This window comes from Sus scrofa, chromosome 5 (assembly GCF_054392235.1).
Source record: "Sus scrofa isolate SSC_HxYL_T2T_F1_AM1 chromosome 5, Sscrofa_HxYL_maternal_Yorkshire_Landrace_v2.0, whole genome shotgun sequence".
Lineage (NCBI taxonomy): Eukaryota > Metazoa > Chordata > Mammalia > Artiodactyla > Suidae > Sus > Sus scrofa.
The window spans coordinates 80,505,270-80,525,582 of NC_139387.1; the positions used below are offsets into that span (position 1 = coordinate 80,505,270).

The 20,313-nt window shown below is 38.6% G+C and overlaps 1 protein-coding gene and 1 long non-coding RNA gene across 15 annotated transcripts in view; one reads left to right on the forward strand and one right to left on the reverse strand.

Annotated features, from left to right (window-relative positions):
• YAF2 (YY1 associated factor 2) overlaps positions 1 to 18,770 on the reverse strand; it is an 86,150-nt gene extending 67,380 nt beyond the window's left edge. For 5 of the 14 annotated variants that reach the window (XR_014804035.1, XR_014804036.1, XR_002344163.2 and 2 more), the window contains exons 1-3: positions 18,677 to 18,770; positions 18,136 to 18,261; positions 16,203 to 16,580 (exon numbers count right to left, since the gene is read on the reverse strand). Coding sequence is in view for 3 of the 14 variants with exons in the window: in XM_021092544.2 (XP_020948203.1) it covers positions 18,136 to 18,261; positions 18,677 to 18,702 (152 nt within the window). In the remaining 11 variants the exon portion in view is untranslated. Of the gene's footprint in view, positions 1 to 2,984; positions 3,068 to 16,202; positions 16,581 to 18,135; positions 18,262 to 18,676 lie in introns of all 14 variants that reach the window. The other 9 variants (XR_014804042.1, XR_014804043.1, XM_021092544.2 and 6 more) reach the window with 2 other exon arrangements.
• Positions 18,397 to 20,313, forward strand: part of LOC146403475 (uncharacterized) — a 56,396-nt gene continuing 54,479 nt past the window's right edge. Inside the window, exon 1 of the long non-coding RNA XR_014804081.1 lies at positions 18,397 to 18,679. This is a non-coding gene — a long non-coding RNA (uncharacterized LOC146403475). The remainder of the gene's footprint in view (positions 18,680 to 20,313) is intronic.

The window sequence follows — 20,313 nt, forward strand, 5'->3', positions numbered from 1 at the left end:
AGCATTGTAAATCAACTATAATATAAAAAATGGGTGAAAAAAGCAGAACATGAATTTCCCATGCTAGCAACTATTTATATAGCATTTATTTTCTACTAGGTATTATAAGCAATCTAAAGATGACTTAAAGTGTATAGGTGTGCAGGTTTATGTGCAAATCCTACACCATTTTATATAAGGGACTTGGGCATCTTCAGATTCTAGTATACAAAGGTATCCTGAACTAATCCCTCTTGGTTATCAAGGGATGACTACACCATTATTTTGAGATTATATTCTTTACATTACAAGGTAAAGAAAATAAGTAATTTATGTTATTGATTAGGAATCATGACATGCAGCATGACAGAGATACAATAACACATTAACATTAAAACTAAACTGCAAATACCACTTACACACTTACAGGTATTCAAAAATACATACAATTTGGAAATAGTCAAGAAAACATTCTAGACTAAGTAAATCACTATCATTACCCTACCAACATATAAATTATATATGCTAATATTACAGAATTAGCCAATTCATTAGATTCACTTTAGTAAAGAAAGCTACTCAGACTGCTAAAGTTGCCAAACACATTTACACAAATAATTTTCCATGTTCTAATACCTGATTTTTTTATAAGCTAGAATTTTAGAACTGCAACTGCTGACAAATTCTAAAAGGAAAATATGAGAAAAATAGTATATATTCATGTTCTTGAGAAATGTTAGACAGTAAAGATATTAATATTCAAACTGTTCAGAAAAGCTGAAGGGGAGGATGCTAGCAGGTAAGCTCCAGTTCCCTAGAACCTCTGCTCTGGACAGAACAGCTTCCCATTCATCAATTTTATATTGTGGGTTTCCCCTAGAAGCTTCCCTTTCAAGAAAGAATTCTGCAACAACAGTAAAAAGTTTTCAACTTTAAAGGTCAGTGTGATGGGCAGCCTTTAAGATCGTGCACAATGATCCCAGCTTCTGGTACACATGCTCTTCTGTAATCTCCTTGCTCTGAGTATGGGGTGGACTTAGTGACTCACTTCTAAGCAACAGAATTTGGCAGAAGTAATAGATGTCACTCCCAAAAATTAGGTTATAAAAAGACTGCAGCTCCCACTTTATAGACTTTCACCTAGATACCTTGCTTTGGGGTAAGCAAGCTGTTATGCTGTGAGCAGTGCCAAGAAGGGGCCCACATGGTCAAGAAATTGATGTACCTGGCCAGCAGCCAGAGTCCTGAGGCCTGCCAACAGCTGTGTGAATAACTTGGAAGCAAGTGTTCTAAGGCCCACTGACAACCACACCAGTAAGCTTGGACAGGAATCCTCCCTCAGTCGAGCCTGAGAGATCCTGAGCCAGAACCACCTGCTAAACTGCTTCTAAATTCTTGACAAGGAAAAAGAGAAGGAAGAGATGAAGGAAGAAGGAGGGATAATAAATGTTTATTGGTTTCAGCCAGTAAGTTTCGGGGTAATTTATTATACAGCAATAAGTAACTAGTATGGAAAGCATTACAAAGAAATGAGAATTAAGCTAAAGTGACAAAGTGAATATCAATTAGCTGCCTAAAAAGGAAATCACAGGAAAACAACACCTATGAGTTCATGGGTGGGAGCCCATTTCTGAATCTGGTTCTTGCTTTGGGGGTCTAAAAATTCAACCTAAAGCTAAAGCAGATTAATACTCAACTGAATTATACCAACCAACTTCAGCGAACTGATTAATAAATCACATGCCACCCTCCAGACTGTTTCCCTCTTAACATCAAAGAATCTGGACAGAACTGAAGCATTATAGGAGTTTCCACTGTGGCTCAGCAGGTTAAGAACCCAACTAGTATCCAGGAGGATGGGGGTTTAATCCCTGGCCTCTCTCAGTAGGTAAAGGATATGGCATTGCTGCAAGCTGTAATGCAAGAAGCTGCTGAGATCTGTTGTGGCTGTCGCTGTGACTGGCAGATATAGCTCCAATTCAACCCTGGCCTGCTAACTTCCATATGCCACTGGTTGCTATGTCTACAAGCTACTCTTTTTAATTGAAATATTTAAAATAATTTTAAGATATAGTTAGGAGCCTATCCTATTACAACCTCAGAATAAAGCACCAATCTAGGGACTGCTAAACAGCATCTCTCACTTCCTACCACCTTCCATACTATGCTAAACACTGACCACTGCTGTGGGGTTTTTTTTAATATCCTTTTATGTTTTAGTCATTCTTCCTAAGAATATCTTAATCACATTAATTGATCTTCAACAATATTTTGATCTTCCTAATTTGACAAATATCCAAGTCCTTAATTAAGCACTACGTTTTATAAACCATATATTAAAGTGGGATACTTCTGCAGAAAGTTAATATCATCTATTCTTAACAGTTTCAAATTCAAGGAAACATTTTCCTGATACTAGTCCCAAACGTCAGGAGCATTATAAGCTAACTGAAGCCAGTATCAAGTTAAATACACAAAAATAAGAGCTAACAATACTCTGAATGACAACAGTTATGTCAACACAATAAGAAAGTCTGATCTTTACTCCACAATTTCTTTTTCTAAACTTTTCTGACTATAACATTAAAATTAACCTGACCAGACTCTAAGCTCTGCATTAGTTTTCAACTCAATTATTAATAATGATCTCTAAAGCATACATGCATATTTCCAATTTAAAACTGGTTTTATAAAACAATGGCAAATTTTTCTAATATTAATAAATTTTAAATAATAGTCTGAGATCATTAATAATAGTTTCAACCTACTGACTATATTCTAAATAACAGCTTTGTTATTCAGGACTCATAAAATCTGAATCATGGATCACATCAAATCCAATATACTCCTCAACGACTATCACTTTACAGACCAAATATACTATAGTTTTATGAAAAGTTCTGTGATTTGCTTGGTGTGCTGAAGATAAGGACTTCTTCAAACTACAACTCCTCCACAGTTAACTATGCAATTTTCCAAGAAAGAATCAAAGTTACCATACTTACCACTTAAAAAATTCTTGATACCAACATGGACCCAATTTTTTAAATTAATTCTATTAATTTCTATAGCTACAATCAGGAGCTACCTGTAAAAGAAGAGGCTTAGTGATAGATTTTACCAGATAATTAGCACACTCTTCCTTGAAAGGGTTAGTAACGTAATTTTACTCATCTACTAACTTCCATTATTAACCTCCTTTATTTAATCTATAGATACAATTCAGAAATATTTTAACTATCATGAAAAGCTTTGTGCAAGCATTATGCAGGAATATACTCTTGTTAAATTTAAAATATATACTTCTGTTCTTTTTACAGCTGCACCCGCAGCATATGGATGTTCCCAGGCTCGGGCTTGAATCAGAGCTGCGGCTGCCAGCCTACAACACAGCCACGGCAATGCCAGATCTGAGCAGCATCTGTGATCTACACCACAGCTCACAGCAACACCAGATCCTTAACCCACTGAGCAAGGCCAGGGATCAAACCCACATTCTCATGGATACTAGTCAAGTTTGTAACCATCTGAGCCACAATGGGAATTCAAATACAACTTTAATGTCACACCTGTTATAATAAACACTACAAAGAATGCAAGGTAAAAATTAAGATTCTAATGAAAATAAAAGTCGTTTGCCATGGTCAACCACAGCCCCTCCTTTTGAAAACAATCTCTTCCCTCTATTCTGTAGCATTACATTCTCCTGGGCTTCTTACTCCCTATTTAATTTTTCTTCCTCCTCCATTTCTGTCTTCCTCTTTGTGGGATGCTCTTCTACTACTACCACAAGGAAGTCATGATATTTCTCAAGCTTCTGCCCTAGTTTCTCTTTTCCTTTTTTTTAAAGGGCTGCACCTGAGGCAGATGGAAGTTCCCAAGCTAGGGGTTGAACTGGAGCTGTAACCTCCAGCCTATGCCACAGCCACACCAGATCCAAGCCATGTCTGCAACCTACACCACAGCTCATGGCAATGCTGGATCCTTAACCCACTGAGTGAGGCCAAGGATCTAACCCGTGTCCTCATGGATACTAGTTGGGTTCCTTACCACTGAGCCACAACAGGAACTCCCTAAACACACTCCACCCAACTCACAGGTTCATGAAATGAAATATGTAAATGTTCCTTTAAATGACAAATGGAGAATAGTTTAAAGCAGCAACAGAATCAAATAAAGAGCCTTTGCAGTTCAGTTAAGCACTGTCAGTACCAATGCAAGACACAATGACAGACACTGGGATTTTTATCAATATTACTTAAAATTATTACCACTACTTTCAACTAAAGACTATGTTAAGTTCCTTACATCATTTATCCCATTTAATCATCACCAAAAAGCCCTATGGTCATATGGTCATAAATGACAAGGTGGGGATTTAAATTAAAATGTGATTCCAGAACCAGACACACTACTTTCAAGGAGATTACAAGTCCAGGGAAGAAGAGATAAGCAAAATTAAGTATTTTCAATACACTGTATAAATACAATCATCACGTTTTGCATAAAATGCTTTAAGAGTAACTGAAAGGGCATTCATTCTGGTCTACAGATAAAGAAATGCTTCTCAACAGAGATGATGCCTTGAGCAAACATAAAGACTAAGAAACTGTAAGGGATGGGAGAGAATGAAGCGGAGGAAGTAATGTAATAAATAAGACACACTGGTCTAAAAAAGGCCAGACCATGCTGACAATCCAACCCTGAAAACAGACTTAGCCTTTAACTTACTCTTTACAGTTACTATGACAAGTAAGAAAAAGAAAAATTTTAAATGCTGCTTTAAACTATTCATTCCGGAGTTCCCGTCGTGGCGCAGTGGTTAACGAATCCGACTAGGAACCATGAGGTTGCGGGTTCGGTCCCTGCCCTTGCTCAGTGGGTTAACGATCCGGCGTTGCCGCGAGCTGTGGTGTAGGTTGCAGACGCGGCTCGGATCCCGCGTTGCTGTGGCTCTGGCATAGGCTGGTGGCTACAGCTCCGATTCGACCCCTAGCCTGGGAACCTCCATATGCCGCGGGAGCGGCCCAAGAAATAGCAAAAAAAAAAAAAAGACATAAACTATTCATTCCTTAAGTCTATATATACACTGCTTACAGCTATTACACTACTAAAGTACTTTCCAGATGTTAAAACTTTTACTGGTAAGGCCTAAATGTTTATGCGACAGTCCACATCAGGTACGTGTACACACACACACACACACAGAGGGAAGAGAAGAAAGAGGAGAAGAGGGAGGGAGGGAAGAAGGGCGACTGGGTGAAAATATCCCAGAAACAATTTATGGAAATTTTTTTTTTAATAGAAAACACTTATTCTTATGTTCTGGCTTTGTCAGTCACCCCACTCCAACTAGACCCCAAGCATTTGACAACAGGAACTGTTAACATCCCTATATGGAAATATTACATTACTGCTCATGTATTTGATTGTTTCAGTTAATACTTTTTGAGGACTTTCTACCAGGCACTGTGCCATATATTTTGTAAGAATTACCTCATTTAAACCTCACAACAACCTTTGGTTGTTATTATCACTTCTGTTTTACAAATGAAAAAACTGAGCTTCACAGTTAAGTAACTTTCACAAGTTCACACAGCTAGTAAGTGGTGAAACCAATATATAAAACCAAACAGTTGAGCTCCAGAATCCAAACTCTTCATCACTATACTATACAGTTGCAAGCAACTTATAAATACCAACATTCTTTTCTTTTTTTTTGTTTTCCATTATCATCATGAGTAAACATAAAAATTTAAAATATACAGTTAAAAAAAAACTAGATATATTTTCCTATAATGAAATCCTACATAGGTAGAAAACAGCAAGATTACAATTAAAGTGTAAATTACTGAGGGATATTACAGAAAAATACTGTGTGAATCAGAAACATTAAGTTTACAGAAAATTGACAACAAGGGAATATGGAGCATATTTGATAAACACATTCATACAGACAATAATAGTCTTATTAAATTTTATCAAAAAGTTCAATATGATGACATTATGAATTGAACATATTGTTCAACTGTAAACCGAACCACTCATTACTCATCTAATCAATTATTATGGAGCTCTGGGCCTTACAAGCCTTGGTCTTCAAAAAAAGAGAGCATATGCTAAAAAAAAAAAAAAAAGGAGCAAAGTGTATAAGAAGATGAGTGGGGGAAAAAAAGGAGAGAAGAAGAAAAGGCTTTTCATGGGCAAAAGCTTCAAAACTCAGTATTAGCTCTTCCCTTTGAAATGTAAGCCTAAGACGTCCAGCCACAATTAATCTAGCCTGTGCTGAACAGAATCTAAGTATTAGAAGGCCAAGTGGATGGAACAGGGCAGTGATTCTCAAAAAAATGCTTTGATAGCAAAATAACATCTAGGAAATACAAATTAAGAGAACTCCTAATAAAATGTATAAGAGCATAGATGATTTGTCTGAAGTGGCACAGGGGAACACAGCCCCCCCACCTTGTTTGTTCTTACTGACAGCCACTGAGACAATTTCAGACCTAAGGGTTCCAAAGAGCACAATTCCAAAGGAAGGTCAGCTCTCTCTACACCAAGAAAGCTGTTATTTGATTCTAACTAACAAACCCATCTCCTCTTTACTCCCTTACTTCCTGCAACTTGCTCTCTCACAGGAGGCTTCCCAAAGCTGGCTTCAAAAAGACTGTTGCAGGAGTAGGAAGGGATGGCTGTGCGTCTCATCTGGGGTTAACCTCTTTCTATCTGGAGAGGTGGTGTGAGGGCATTCCTATCTTCCTCCTTAGACTTTAGTATCCTCAATGAACATGTGCTACTTTTATCATCAGAATGAGACTTACGACCTTAAGGGAAAAAACGGTTCTACTCCCCATACTCGGGTTATTTACATTCGCACTTGAAACTATTACTTTATTCATATTTACATAAAACAGAAAAGATTTTTCTAGTAAAGGAAGAATTGCTGGTGGAGTAAAGAAAATAAAGGAATCAGAGCATTCTAGAAGGTAGGCTAGAAATGAGTATTATCAAGGAGGTTTGGGGCCCTGGGAGACAAAAGATAAACAGCAAAAAAGGATGGGAAAAGATGAAAGACGACCCAAACAACTTTGTCTACTCTGAAAGCCCAACTTCCTGGGCAACGACTTCTCCGGCATTGAGTATCATCTCCTTACTGCTGCTGTAGGTTGATCATCCCTATTATACCCTATAAAGGATGACACTGTGTAAAAGAACCTTGAGCAGACAATAAAATATGAAAAGATGAAGTGATTTAACGCATTTTTAAAACTTTCAGAGGGCTATACAAACTTTTCATCAAACACACGCATTCATATACACAGAGTCAAACTGATTATTAGTTATATTATTAGTGTTTCTAAGTATTTACATCACAAACAAAAGAGGGAAATAACATTTACCGGGGTTTTTCTCCTAAGAAATACTACGGTATCATAGAGGTCAAAATATACAGCACAGTAAGTTTTATTATAAAAGACATAACAATGAAGTTTAACATATTTTAACTTCAAAAATATTAACACAGGGAAAACGACTGATAGTCATTTTGTTCTTCATTCACTATACTGCTAGCCCATATTTTAACCTAAGTTCTTTTATTATTAAAAGCAGTAGGTTCAATGTTAGAAGCTATCAAGATGTACACAGCACTAGATCTAGGTACAAGGAAATTTATAAGAAAAAATCCTTAAGAAGTTACTTGCTAGCAAACTTGGGATGAGGATGTGGTTCTCTGGATGTGGTTTGATCCCCAGCCCTGCTCAGTGGGTTAAGGATCTGGCACTCCCATCAACTGTGGTGTAGGTCACAGACATGCCTTGGATCTGGTGTTGCTGTGGTTGTGGTGTAGGTCAGCAGCTATAGCTCTTATTTGACCCCTAGCCTGGGAACTTTCATATGCTGTTCCTGAGACTTTGGAAAAAAAAAAAAAAAAAAGAGGAAGAAGAAGTTACTTGCTAGGAAGGTAAGAAAGAGGACTTAGAAATCCAAATATTTGAATCTGGCATTAACCAGCCACTGACCTTAACAGGTCACAGTCTTTCCAGGCCTGTTTGTTTTCTTATTTGTCAAGTTGCTACTGAGCTAGAGTCAGGAGTTCCAATGAATAGAAAAGATCTCACCCAGGAGATTGCTACCCGTGTGACCTGGCAGTTCTCTTAAGACTGTAGCACAACAAGAATCTTCCAAACGGAATTGAAAATTCCAAACCAACAGGTTTGGAAACAATGGTGGCCTCAATAATTTCAAAAGTTTTAATTCCAACATTTCTACCCCATACCTATCAAGTTCATCCCTCTGAAGACTATGTTATCTCTCTACTATTAAGGTTTCAAGAAATAAAAACTAGCTGATCTCAGGAAATGACTAAACACCATGGAAGCTCTTGAAAGGTTCCTTCTAGCTCTAAAAGTCTCCGTAATTTGTAAATTTCCATAACAATACTACAGAATGAAATCCCTGACAAAGTTTTTTAAACAGATGATTATCAATCACAGATCATATATAACTAAATCTATGGCTAGATGACCGTCTCCCTCTCCCCAGTGCAGGGTGCTTTGATGAGCAAATGGAAGAATATAAAGGAAAGTAGTGCTGAACACAATAAAGCACTACAGGAAAGATAAATAAAGATACTGAATTTAATGAATTACTACCCACAGAAAAAACCTATAGTAACTAAAAATTAATTTGGTAGCAATAAGTGATATTCTTTCAAAAACATTTAGTGAGCACTTACTTGTGCCGGCTGCTATGATAAGGGCTTCTCAGAAATTAACTCATTTAATTTTCTCAATAATGCTTTTTAAAGGAAAAATTAAAAAAAAAAAAAAACCTGAGCAGTATACTTAAGATCATTGCCAATGCCACCAATGTAATAGCTGAAAAAAGTCATTAAGTTTAATAATGAAGTTCTATTACTAATTATGTTATTCTTGAAAAAGATGGTTTTGGGGATAAGTACTAAATACATACAAACAATCTATACCATCCTATATAAATCTGTCAGAGGCTAGTAATCATCTTAGTCTTCTGAAATCTTACCTCAATTATATAACAATCTTTTCCTAAAAACAGCAATTTCTTTTTAAAAAAATACATATTTATACACATGTACATCATACATACGCAAAGGAAAAAAGGCCCAGCAAAGAAGTGGCAGCTTCATTCGGTTGAAACTTCTTAGGAGAAAGGTAATCAATCAAACTGGAAATTAGTCATGATGTTAAAATATTAAACCATACCTTACCAAAAGTGGTTTACTAATAATGGCCTCAACAGTAACTGATTTCATACTTAACCAGAGCACAGAACTTCTCCAAAACTAAGACTATACTGGAAAGTTAATTTTACATTCTTTCTATTGTATTATCTATCTTCTTTGCTAGCATTCAAACTCTCAGGGGCTAGAAGTGGGTCTCACCAAGTCTACAGTCCCAGCATGATTTCTGGCTTATGGCACATGTCCAATAAGCACGTACATACAGAATTCTAAAATTCTGTTCACTTTCGATCATTTATTTCTGATAATTCACACATGTGAAAAAGAGGGTTCTTCTTCAATGACATATCAAAATTCCAATTTTTTCAAAGCTTATTTTAAAAAAAAAGTAATAACTTTTCCTAATACCTATATTCTTCTTTCAATAAACCTTTACTGAACATTTACTATAACCGAGACACTTCGTTAAACATCTTTGAAAAAGGTAATGTTTCTTATTTCTCTTAAACTCACAGCATAACAAGAAAGTAAACACATACATGTAATAGAACTAGAGTATGCTAAATGATAAGAAAGGTAAGCATCATGAATTGACTTTGATGGACTGCTCAGATTCCAGAAAGAGAATACGGCCATCCTCCTCCCTCCTACTGAGAGAGAACATTCAGCTTCATGAGAAAAAGAAAATCAATTCTGCATTTCTGAGGAAATACTGAAGCTAGCTGGAGATCACAATCAGAGGCATGAACAGAGGACAAAGCAAGGCAATTCTGGGATGGGCCTAGGAGAATGTCCTTGAAGAATAAGCAGCTGACAAGGCAGGCAAAATAACAAATTCTAGACAGGTATCAATGACTAATCCCTTCAGTCTGACTCTGGACAATTAGAAATAGTAAAGGAGCACAAGATGAGGGAAATTCCATTTTTAAAAAATGTTTGCCTAACTTCTATAGTTTTATAGACATCTGCTAATTTGTACAACTGATTTATCTTCAAAAGTAACATGTTCATAGATACAACGATACTATCTCAATCATAAAGTAAAATCACTTTCATTTTAATTATTAAATTCATTCCTCTGATGGAATGGAATGATTTGCACAGTTCTAACAAATGCAAAATCTGAATTCAAAACTATTTTTCAATTAAATACTACAAATCTACCTTTAGTATGTTTTGGGTTTTGATAGGCCCTCAACATCAACTATTTTAACTTAAAATACCATTCAACAGAGAACTTACAATTTAATTAAGGAATAAAACGCATTTCATAACATGCTGTACTCTTTCATGAGTTCACTAGTTTACTTCGGTCAAGAAATACGGGAGTTTTCCCATTGTAGCTCAGTGGTTAACGAATCGGACTAGGAACCATGAGGTTGTGGGCTCGATCCCTAGCCTCGCTCAGTGGGTTAAGAATCCGGCGTTGCCATGAGCTGTGGTGTAGGTTGCAGACGCGGCACGGATCCCACGTTGCTGCAGCTCTGGCGTAGGCCGGTGGCTACAGCTCTGATTAGACCCCTAGCCTGGGAACCTCCATATGGTGCAGGTGCGGCCCTAGAAAAGAAAAAAGAAAAAAAACATTTTTGGCTATACCATGTAAATTTCAAAAATCTGAATAGCAAGACCTAAGAGGTTGTGAGATAATAAATGTGCATCTTTCCCAAGTTGTACCTTAAAATGCTAAGGTATTCATGTACAATATCATCCTTGAAATAATGTTAAGACATGAAACATGTTATATCTCAATAAAGAAATGATAAAGCTAAAAATGTTCTAAAACTGAGAAGTTGTATTTTCTCCTGCACACTTTCATGCTTTTAAGAATGTGTAACGATAAGAATAAAATATGGTCATAGAAATGACATGCACTACATTCTATAAGTATGTTCTATTTAATCTTCAAAATATCCAAATATTGTCATAAAAATATCCTCATGTTTAAATAAAGACTCATCTTACTTATCTACTTGTAAAAATTGTGCTTTTAATCAAATAACACAACATCAAAATATAAAGCAAAATTGTGAAAATAATTTTGAAAGAATTAATATATACCTACAAATAATGAACAAAATAATCTGATAATATTTTTACAAAGTCTTAAAAGTTTTGGAAAAGCAATGCTAGGTGGCAAATAGCAATAGTCAAATTTAAAAGACTATTAATTGACAAAGTTTAAATGCCTAAAGAGTCCCAGGTACCTTCCTAGCTTCTAGGGATATCACTGTAATACAGTCCCTGCCCTGAGAGCAGAAGAACATCTAGACAGCTATAATTATATACATATATACATAGACAGATACATTGATCAATATGATAGTAGAGGTAGTTGCAGGAATGGTTGCAATCCCAGAAGATTTCTTTTAAGAAGAACCATCTGGGAGTTCCCGTCGTGGCGCAGTGGTTAACGAATCCGACTAGGAACCATGAGGTTGTGGGTTCGGTCCCTGCCCTTGCTCAGTGGGTTAACGATCCGGCGTTGCCGTGAGCTGTGGTGTAGGTTGCAGATGCGGCTCGGATCCCGCGTTGCTGTGGCTCTGGCGTAGGCCGGTGGCTATGGCTCCGATTCAACCCCTAGCCTGGGAACCTCCGTATGCCGCAGGAGCGGCCCAAGAAATAGCAACAACAACAACAACAAAACAACAACAAAAAAGACAAAAGACAAAAAAAAAAAAAAAAAAAGAAGAAGAACCATCTGACAGAAATACTTGGGTGCTAAGGCAGCATAAGGTTGGTTGGGACACCCAGCAAGAACTAAAGCTGGCAAAGTAATCTAGGCGTAAATTATTATGGCCTTGAATGCCACGCTTAAATGTTCCACCTTTATTCAGTAACCACCGGAAAGGTCTCATTTTTTTTTTTAATAGGGAGGCCAACATAATCACACAGTTTCAAAAAAATACTAAAGATAATGTAAATGGCATTCTGAAGAAGCGATCCATTTATCCAATAACTCAAGAGAGAAATGATACGGGCTTCTAAACTATAGTAACATAAAACGGAAAAAGGACAGATCTGAGAGAGAAGCCAAAAGACTGGACATGAGGGATAACGATGAGTTAGACTCAAAGTTGAGACAATGATAGTTTCTAGCTTAGGTTCCAGAAAGTTTATGCCCCATACAAAATAAGGAATAGAGAGAAGTCAAGTTTGGGTAGGCAGAAATTGATTTCAGAGATTTAGAAAGAAAACTAGGAAAAAAGTGTGGGAGATGTCAAGGAAGGAGAATTTTAATTTATACAAAAGGCTACCAACATCAAATACTGCTGCGATGACACGGAAAGAAGACTGAGATTAGGCCTCTGAGTTTAGGAACTAGGTTACTAGGTTATATCAGAGAGCTCTCACTCAACAAAGGATAAAGGAAAGGGAAAGAATGCCTGCTAAAGTAAATCTGTTGTATACAGAAACCCAAGCTAGTAAAACTCTAGGTCAGCAGTACATAAACTTTTTGGTATCAGGATCTCTTCATACTCTCAAAAGTTAGAAGAGCTTTTGTTTACCTAGGTCTTATTTATATCAAGGAACAAATTACTATATTGAAAATTAAAATAATTAAATATATATTACTTCATTTAAAAATAAAATAGACCATATTTTAATATAAACAATAGTTTTATGGGAAAAAAAAACCTATAATCTCCAAAACAAAGATAATTTTGTGTGAAGAGTGGTACTTGTATATTTTCAATGGTACTCTACTCTCTGGCCTATTAGAAGACATCTGGATTGTCATATCTAGTTCTGCATTCAATTTTTTGCAATGTGCTATTTCATTTCAAGAATATAAAGAAAATATCGACTCTCACAAATATGTAGTGGGACAAGGGAGGAGTATTTTATAGCCTTTTCAGGTATTTGTGGATAATCTTCTTTGATACTACTTCACAGCACAAGAAGTTGTTTCTCAAAGGTTAGCTGCATGTGAAATCTGGAACCACATCAACAAACTTTTCATGATGTATTTGCTTAAAAGCCACTGATTTATTTTATACTTCGAATGGATTATCCATGCAATGTTTTGTAACATTATACATTGGTTACTGGGAAATACTGATTGACTGAGTTATTCAGATCTTCCAATTATTGACAAACTTCATGATAAAATATCAGAAATTACATTTATTGATATAACCATCCGATCTCATCTTTAAACTAATAGGATGCTCTTAAGCTCACTGCAGTGGTAATTACAAGTTTTCAAAAATTCTAATTTTCATCTGAAAGCTCTATTTTTACCATTGGCAACAAATACTATCAATTATTTTCCTTGAAATGACAGACTTACTGTGTTTATTTTTGAGAAAATATCTGCTAAATATCCAAGTATGAATAACCATAGTTTGCCAGGCATTCTTTCAAATAAAAATAATGTTTTATTTTAAAAAGCTAGTTCTGCTTGAAACTCAAAACAATTACAAAAATGCTTTGGATCAAATCAACCAGTCTACTTTGGTATGCAGCAGGAGTGCTCTACTTGTACTTCCCAGTTCATCAGACAGAATATTAAAAAAGACAGGAGACTTTCTAAAATTAGTCATTTTTACTGCTTCATGAAGGATATTCTTAAGTGAGACTGGCATTATTTTTAATGCATGTGCATGGTAGCAAAGATTATGATGAATATAGCAATTTGGTGCCACTGCTTTGATTCAGGCTAAAGAGCCAGCAGTTTAACCCACATCGCCTCTGCACCACAAGTGTCAACACAGTTGAAAAGGCAAATAACATCTTCGTATGATTATGAAAATCAACTGGACTTTACAGACTCCCTGAAAGGGCCTCAGGGACCCTTGGGGTTCATCAGATCACACTTTGAAAACCACTACTCTCCAAACACTAATCACTTCCAAAATTTCTCTGTAAACAACAAATCTATGTGACTACTCTAACCTACAATATAGAGAGAAAAACCAACCAACCGACCTCCTAGAATAAGGAGTCTCTGAACAACTGTGTAGTAGCTGGAAAGGCTCCTCAGGCTAAGGAGGCTCAGAAGTCTGCATTTCTGCAAAATGATTGAGACGGTCCTCAATTTTTTTTCTGACATTCCCACACCAAGAGTCTAGGAGAATCTGTGCTAAACCACCAATTAGAAAATAAAAAGCAGGTATGATAAAACAACAATGACACTGAAAAGATTTTTACTGGATAACTGCCTTAGGGTTACTCAAAATGTGAATTTTATATCATTTACCTCCATTTTATAGAAGCTAAAATAATTCATTCTTTTTACCAACAGTTAGATCCTAATCAACACTGCATTCAATTACACTATTTTTTAATAAGAAAATTTCAACTCTTCAGCTTACACATAAAAGATTTTACTACCTCTTGTGTAGAATTTGGTACAGTTCAAAGTGTTTCTGAATTGACAGAAAAATCCTAAAATGCTACAGAAGAAACAAATACCTATTTTGCTCACCATTTTATGTCCAGTACCTAGCTAAGGCCTCATACAAAATAAGATGTTCAATGAACACTGCTGAACGCTAAAGCAGTTGTTAGAATGAGATAAGAACCTGTTGCCACACTCTTACTCTAACACCTAGTGCTCTTGCTAATACGTGTCATCTTTCTCATCTCTCTATAACATCCCTGAGAAACCTAAAGGAACTACTAATTTACCCTGAGAAAATAAAACAGTACCTGTGACACTTGAAATTACACTTGAAAGCCTGGTATTTTATAGGTCCTTATTTACATCACAGTTCAAAACCAAAACAAACAGCTCTAACATTTTTGTTTTTAAATATCTGCAATCTGAATTAAGCAGTAATTTCCATTTCCATATGAAGAAGTGGCAATACGATACTACCCTGACTCAATTATCATTCACTGATTGTACTACCCTCACAGGCACTATACTAAACATTTTTTCTTCTCTGATGATTCAGAACGAATCTTAAAAGCTTCTTAGGTTTACTTCGATACACTTATTGGTTTAAAAGAATATGAAATAAAAAGATGAAGGATATTGTGTAGTACCTCTGATAATAATTGTCACCATAACTTTTTCACATTTTTCCTGTCAGTTTGACATTTATCACTGATTATCTCACAAAAACATAATGTAGAAAACTTCTAGTACTTGAACTAATTATCTAGATTCTGGATTTTAAGAAAGATTAATCAAATTTAAATTAAGGCCAGCAAATTCAAAACCCAAATTCAATTGCAGAAATGGCAAACATGCAAAGAATATAGTTTATCAATTTAGGAAGTGAAGCCACGTCAAATCACATTTCATTCTGAAATACTGCTATACATATAATAACATCATTTCATTCCACACAGGTATTCTGCAGAAAAGCATGACCTACCAGGGATACTGCTAAAGGAAAAGATCTTCCATTGTAATATAAAGGATTTGAACTAGATATCCTTTAAACAAAAAAAGACTGTCGGAAAGACTTTAAAGGAAAATCATGGACTCCATCTTCTCTGGAGATTTAAAAAGAAAAGATTTTTCAAATATCTGGGATTGGCTTAGACTTGGCCTCACATTTGGTGACTAAGACAGAATCAGTTCAAAGGTCAGTCAGATCCAAGGGATCCAAGTCCCATCTGTTAGTCATGCAAAAAAATCATAAGCAAAATGCATGCTTCTGCTCTGCAGCTCTCCAGTCCCTGCTTTGGAAATTGTCAACCTTGTTCTTGAAATTACCCTAACTGCTAATTAACATGTCAGCCATGGAGAATTATTTCTTCCAGCTATTGAAACTTGTGCTTCTCAAGCAGTCCTTTAATTCTGTTTTTCTAACATTACCAGAGAGGCAAATATTTTGTGGTGCAATCAGTATCTGCCCTATTAACAATGCCCTGTTCCATTGTTCTACCCAAACAGATTCCACTCTAAATTACAGAAACAGCGGGAGAAAAATAACAGATAACAGAGAAATTAGAGCTCTTAGGTTTAACTTAGGGCCAAAATCAAAAGAGAAGAGACAAATTCAGAGAGAGGAAGGAAGAAGCTGAGAGGGTCGTAGTGTCGAACACTTACTTTTAGGAACAGAGTGTCCCTTAGACTTCTGGTGAGTTGCCCAGAGCCTCTTCAGTTTCAATCCAAATGACAATGCTTCTCTGAGTCCTCCTCAAGTAATGTTTCCACCACTAAAAATTGGATCTATAAGAGCTCAGATGTACTGGTAAAAAATGTCAGGGGCCCCCATGTGGGCCTCAAGCCTCTTTTAAACTAGGCCCACTTCTCTGTCCTGGGCCAACTCCCCTGTGCACTATATTCCTTCTTCTTCCAGGTGCCAGGTATTCGGCCTGTTTCTTCTCTTCTGAGCTGCCACCACCTACTCTATTTCTCAGGGTTCCTCTAACCCCAAGACTGGCTGTGGAGTAGGACACCAGCTTCCCCCCTTCCTTGCTGTCCCTGCAAATAAACATATAAGCTCTTCTAGTTTCAGTATTTTTCTAATGGCTATAAGAAAATAGAGAGGGAACAACAAAAAGCAACAATATTGAACCAGAGGTTAAGATTATAATAATTGTCTCCACATTAAACTTCCTGCCTCCAAAAACCAGATTTTCTGAAAATTGCTTATTGAGCATTTAAAAAAATACAAAGTACTAACATAGATATACAAATATAATCTAGACCAAATCCAACCTTATATAGACATAAAGATGTAAAGATACTCTGCTTTCAAAAATAGTTTAATCACGGGTCCACATTCATTTTAGCAAAATTTTTTTCCTTTTAGCATGTTCTGTTATATTCCCTTGAATTTAATAGATGTTTGAAAGTTTGCCTTTTAAGACATCATGAAAATACTCAACATATTTTATCCAATGTAAATGAGAATATACCAAAAGTGAATTATGACTTACAAAAAGGTTATGTCAAAAGTAGCCAGCTTCACTGAGCAAATCTACAAATTTCAAGTTTTTGACAACTATTTCTGTCTCTACATTTTAAAAATTTAATAAAATGCTGTAAATAGTGTTTTAAAATCTGGATATCTCATTTTCAGAAATCTAACTTCTACTGAATATATATTAATACTATATAATCCTTTAAAAAAAACAGTTTATTGTATCAGTATAGGTGTGACAATTTACTTTCTAATTGACTTTAATCAAAAATATGTCATCTAAATACCAGGGTATAAATCACAGTAACTACGTGCTGGCAGATCAAGAATGCCCATGACTTTAAATTTCCTGAATGATTTTCTTTATCCACTTAATTCACTTAAGTGTTTTTTTTTAAAGACTGTTATCATACTGTAAGCTTGCAATGAAATAAAGGCTGAAAATACGCAAAGATTAATTTTATCTCATTCATATAGTCTAATAAGAGTGCCGTTTAATCAAACAAAATAAAGTCAGATACTTGCAGTAAAAATGTGTCCCTGTGACTGGGCTCACCTCAACTATTTATAAAATGTTAGAGAACTGGGGTAAAGACACTACACAAAACCCTGATCTGACCCTTCTAGACGTTTATATTAAAAAAAAGCTTAATCTACTATGTATTCTATAATCAGATACTTTTTTGAGGAAGGAAATTAAATTACATCTTTTGCTTCTAAAGAGGATTGCATGGTGCTTCTTTGATTCCTACACACTAACACAACAATGCAGCCTACGTTCTTACATCCGGAATGTGTGCTGGGGAAAGGGGGATGCGGCATTACACCCAGCGATATGAATTAAATCATTAAATCGCAGTGGCTAATGCCTCTCTTTAATAATTTATTCTCTCTTGGCAGCAAGAAACGTTACAGCCTCTTCAATTTCCCTTCACCGCAAACGAGCGCTAGGGTCGCGATCAACGTGACCCAGTTCCTATCGCGGACACCACCTCAGTCTCGCCTCCGCCCGACGGGTGGGCGAGTGTCGCGGGAGGGGACGGCAGCCGCAGGGGCGTCCTCGGCGCCTCGACCCCGCCGGCTGGCGGCGCGCAGGGCAGGCGCGGGACTCACCGGGTGGAGGTGCCCTTCCGCACATCGCACATCATGCACTTGAAGGCCTCGGCGCTGTTCCGGAAGGTGCAGACGCTACAGTCCCAGTAACCCTCATCCGAGGACGGCTTCGGCTGCCGCTTCGGCCTGCAGGACACAACCCGGACACGACGCGGCGCGGGGTCACCAGCAGGCCGCGCCCGGGCCCCGCGGCCGCGCCCGCCCCGCCCCCCGCCCCAGGCCCGCGACCCCCGCCCCGCCAGCGCCCGGCGCGCCCGCCTCGGGCTCAGAGGGGGAGGGGAGTCAGGAAGGCGAGGGCGCGAGCGCGGTCGCAGCCGCCGCCTCCGCTCGGACACCCCGGCCTGCCGCGCCGGCCTCCGCCATCGCGGCTCCATTGTGGGGCGGCCGGCGCCGGCCCCTCACGCGGCAGCGCTCGCGCAGCAGCGGTGCCGCCCCCGTTCTAGCCCCGTTGCCCCGGCGGCGAGCGAGACGAGTGCCCGAAGCCCGCCGCGAGAGCCCCGTCGCCTGTACAGTCCGGGCCCGGGGGCCCGGGCGCTGTTACCTGGTAGGGCTCTTCTTGTCTCCCATGGCTTGGCCACAAACGCACGCCGAGAGTCGCCGCCGCGGCCGCTCTGTTTGTCAATAAGGAGGATAATAAGCCGGGCGGAAGCGGGCGGGGGAGGAGGGAGGGGGCGGGGAAGGCCGCACCGCTGAGCTCCGGAGCCGCCGCCGGATCCCACGCAGCCTCCAGCTGTCGGGGAAACTCCTGCCTGGGCCACGTGACCCACGCGAGCCAACCAGCGGCCGCGCCGGAGACTTCAAACGCGGCCAGCGCGGCCCAGCACTCCCGGCGAGTTCGCGGGCGGCGGCGTGGGGGTGGCCATCCCAGCCTCCCGCGCCGTCACCGTCTCTCGCCCGGTGCCGCCCGCTCCCTCTCGGCGTCCGCGGAGCCCCTCTGGCGGGGGAGGCGCCGTCCTCCCGCGCGAAGCCTGGTCCAAAGTGGGGCCAGCGTTCAGAGGTCAGCCCGGCCCCGGACCAGAGTGCGCGGCCGCCGTCTCCAGGTGGAACCGCTTTCCGGGCCTGAGCGGTCCTTGGCTCCTCAGCTCTAGCCCGAAGGATACCCGGGGGAAGGCGGGAGCCACCCGTCAGCGCCATTGCTAGGTGCCCTAAGCCACTTGCCTAGTTTTGTGCATAGAAATGCTGGCCAAGTAGGGATTGTCTCCTTAATTTGGAGAAAACGAAACCCAGGTTCAAGAGAGGTTAGGCGACTTCCTCTATATTACATAATTAGAGGTGGTGAAGCCAGGAATCTAACTGTTTTAATTCCAAATGAGCTCTCCTCGCCTCTCAAGCCTCTACAGTAGCTGCTTTAAAAACAAACAAACGAAAACAGCAACAACAGCAAAAAAAAAAAACCAAACACTCAAAAGACCTTTTCCCTTCCTTTTAAATAACGAGTTTGCGTGTGCCCTGTTAAGAACACGTTCCTAGCAGGTTTCATTACCGCAATGTACTGGATGCCCTCATCTTCTACTAGACTCTAGCAACAGCCATCCTACTGGTCTCTCTCTCTCTCTGAAGTTCCAGCCTCACCTTCCCAATCTTAGCAGTAATTCGCAACCAGATTAATAATAAAATGCTGGTAACGTTATGTCACCACGCTGATCAAGAACTTTGGTTAAAGCTCCTGGACTCTTAAGCCTACTAACACTTTTTAGCACTCTATGCTGGCACTTTGTAAGTCTCTTTACACAATGCGTGTTTTTAAAAGGGCTCAAAGTGCTGTGCAAATATTCCCATCAAGTAGCCTATCCCTTCATTTGAAAGACAAGGAATATAGGGACCAGGTTAAATGAGTTGGCTAGGTTTAGAGCTCAGATATGCTGTCAGTCTTTCTGCAAGCCGCTCTTCCTTTTTTATTTTTTAAACTGAAGTATAGTTGATTTACAATATTAAGTTTCAGGTACAGCATAGCGATTCAGTATTTTTGCAGATTATACTCCACTTTACATTATAACAATGGCTATAATTCCCTGTGCTGTACAGTTTATCCTTGTTGCTTATCTATTTTAGACATAGTCCTTTGTGTCTGTTAATCCTTCACTTCTAATTTGTCTGTCCTGCTTTCCTCTCCCCTTTGGTAACCACAAGTTTGTTTTTTTCTCTCTGTTAGTCTATTTCTGTTTTCAGTCCCTGTTT